Genomic DNA, 1403 nt, shown 5'->3' on the forward strand with positions numbered 1-1403 from the left:
ACCCCAATTTCCCCTCCTGATTCTCGCTTTTCCTTCCTATGGCCCTTTACAACTTCATCAGCTTATGGACCATCTCCATACTCAAACGATATTCTCTGTGTTTCTGTCTCCAGCTATGACCTTCCCGTCGGAAGGTCACGACACAACCTACTCGTTCGACCTGAAGGAAGTGGTGCGCATGCTCAAGACAAAGCATGGTGATCACATCTTGGTGAGTACTAACAGTGTCTGAGAAAGAAGCAAAATTTGACCTTTTTGCCCTTCTTGCGCAGAAACATCACTTAGTGTCTGTGTTTATGACAAGAGAATTATGGGTTGTTTTTGTTTTGTTTTGTTTTCTATGTAAAACGTGACATTCCAAACATCTTTTATGACCACCAATAAACATCTTAACTCAGAAATGATGAATTTCTTGTATTGCTTTTATTTTCAATTTGAAAAAAAAATTCATAACTCAAATTTCTTGATGGGTGGATGGCGGGTGCTCTGGTATGGTTTGCTCCTTCTTTCCTATTGAACATGTATCTTCCTGATCTCTCCTCCTTCTTTTTTGTGTTTGTTACTCTCTTGTAACACCTCTAAACTTCGGCACTTGTATGACCTTATTGTGTTGCTAGTGCCGTAAAACTCTTACTAAAACAGAAAAAGAAGTGCTTGCACTAATTTACACACCAAAAAAGTAATTATCTTTAAGGCGATATGAGATTGTGTGTAATAACATTACCAGAGACTGATATCTACTGTTTGTTTCAGATACTGAATTTGTCGGAAAAGCGTCAGGACTTGACCAAAGCTGCTCCCCAGGTGAGGAAATCCAACAACCTTGTTTGTATAGCTTCTTAGTCTGTTTGCCCTTCCGTCTGGCTTTCAACCTGTCTGTCTGATGGCGTATCTGTCTGTTTGTCTGGTAGTCGTTTGTCTGTGTATTTGTCTAATTTTCTATCTTTATGTGTGTTTTGTATGTCTATTTTCTTGCTAATCTGTTGGTTTAACTAGCTGGGCGTTTGCCCATCTCTTGTCTGCTTACATAGATAGCTATAAAACTTGCAGTCTGGATTTCTTCCTGCTATCATGTATGTTTTGTTTGTCAGCGTATCTATCCGCCTCTCTGACTGAGGGTCTGTTGGTCTATCAGTCTGCCTTTTGCCTGCATTATATGGCAACAGCTACTTTTGAGTCTAGTAGATATTCTTCTCTGTGTCATAGGTTCAGGAAATTTTAATGTTGTTCTGTAAAGAGACATAGAACTTAAAAGGATAATCTTCTTATTTTCCCCAGCTTTTTCTTAAGTTCGATGTTGCTTCTTTGATCTTTTTGCAGTTAAACACCCATTCTGCTTACCTGAATTGTCTTGGTTTAAAGTCGGGTTTCTAATAATATGTCCTGCTCCCATCTTCTGTCAG

General features: G+C 39.0%; 1 protein-coding gene across 1 annotated transcript in view; it reads left to right on the top strand.

The window, feature by feature from the left end:
* LOC101852014 (tensin-3) overlaps positions 1-1403 on the top strand; it is a gene marked incomplete at both ends in the record, with an annotated part of 14136 nt that overhangs the window by 9782 nt on the left and 2951 nt on the right. The window contains 2 exon segments of the mRNA XM_005097026.2: positions 114-211; positions 754-804. Of these exon segments, the coding sequence (XP_005097083.2) occupies positions 114-211; positions 754-804 (149 nt within the window).

Source organism: Aplysia californica, unplaced genomic scaffold, assembly GCF_000002075.1.
Source record: "Aplysia californica isolate F4 #8 unplaced genomic scaffold, AplCal3.0 scaffold00145, whole genome shotgun sequence".
In the NCBI taxonomy this organism is placed as follows: domain Eukaryota; kingdom Metazoa; phylum Mollusca; class Gastropoda; order Aplysiida; family Aplysiidae; genus Aplysia; species Aplysia californica.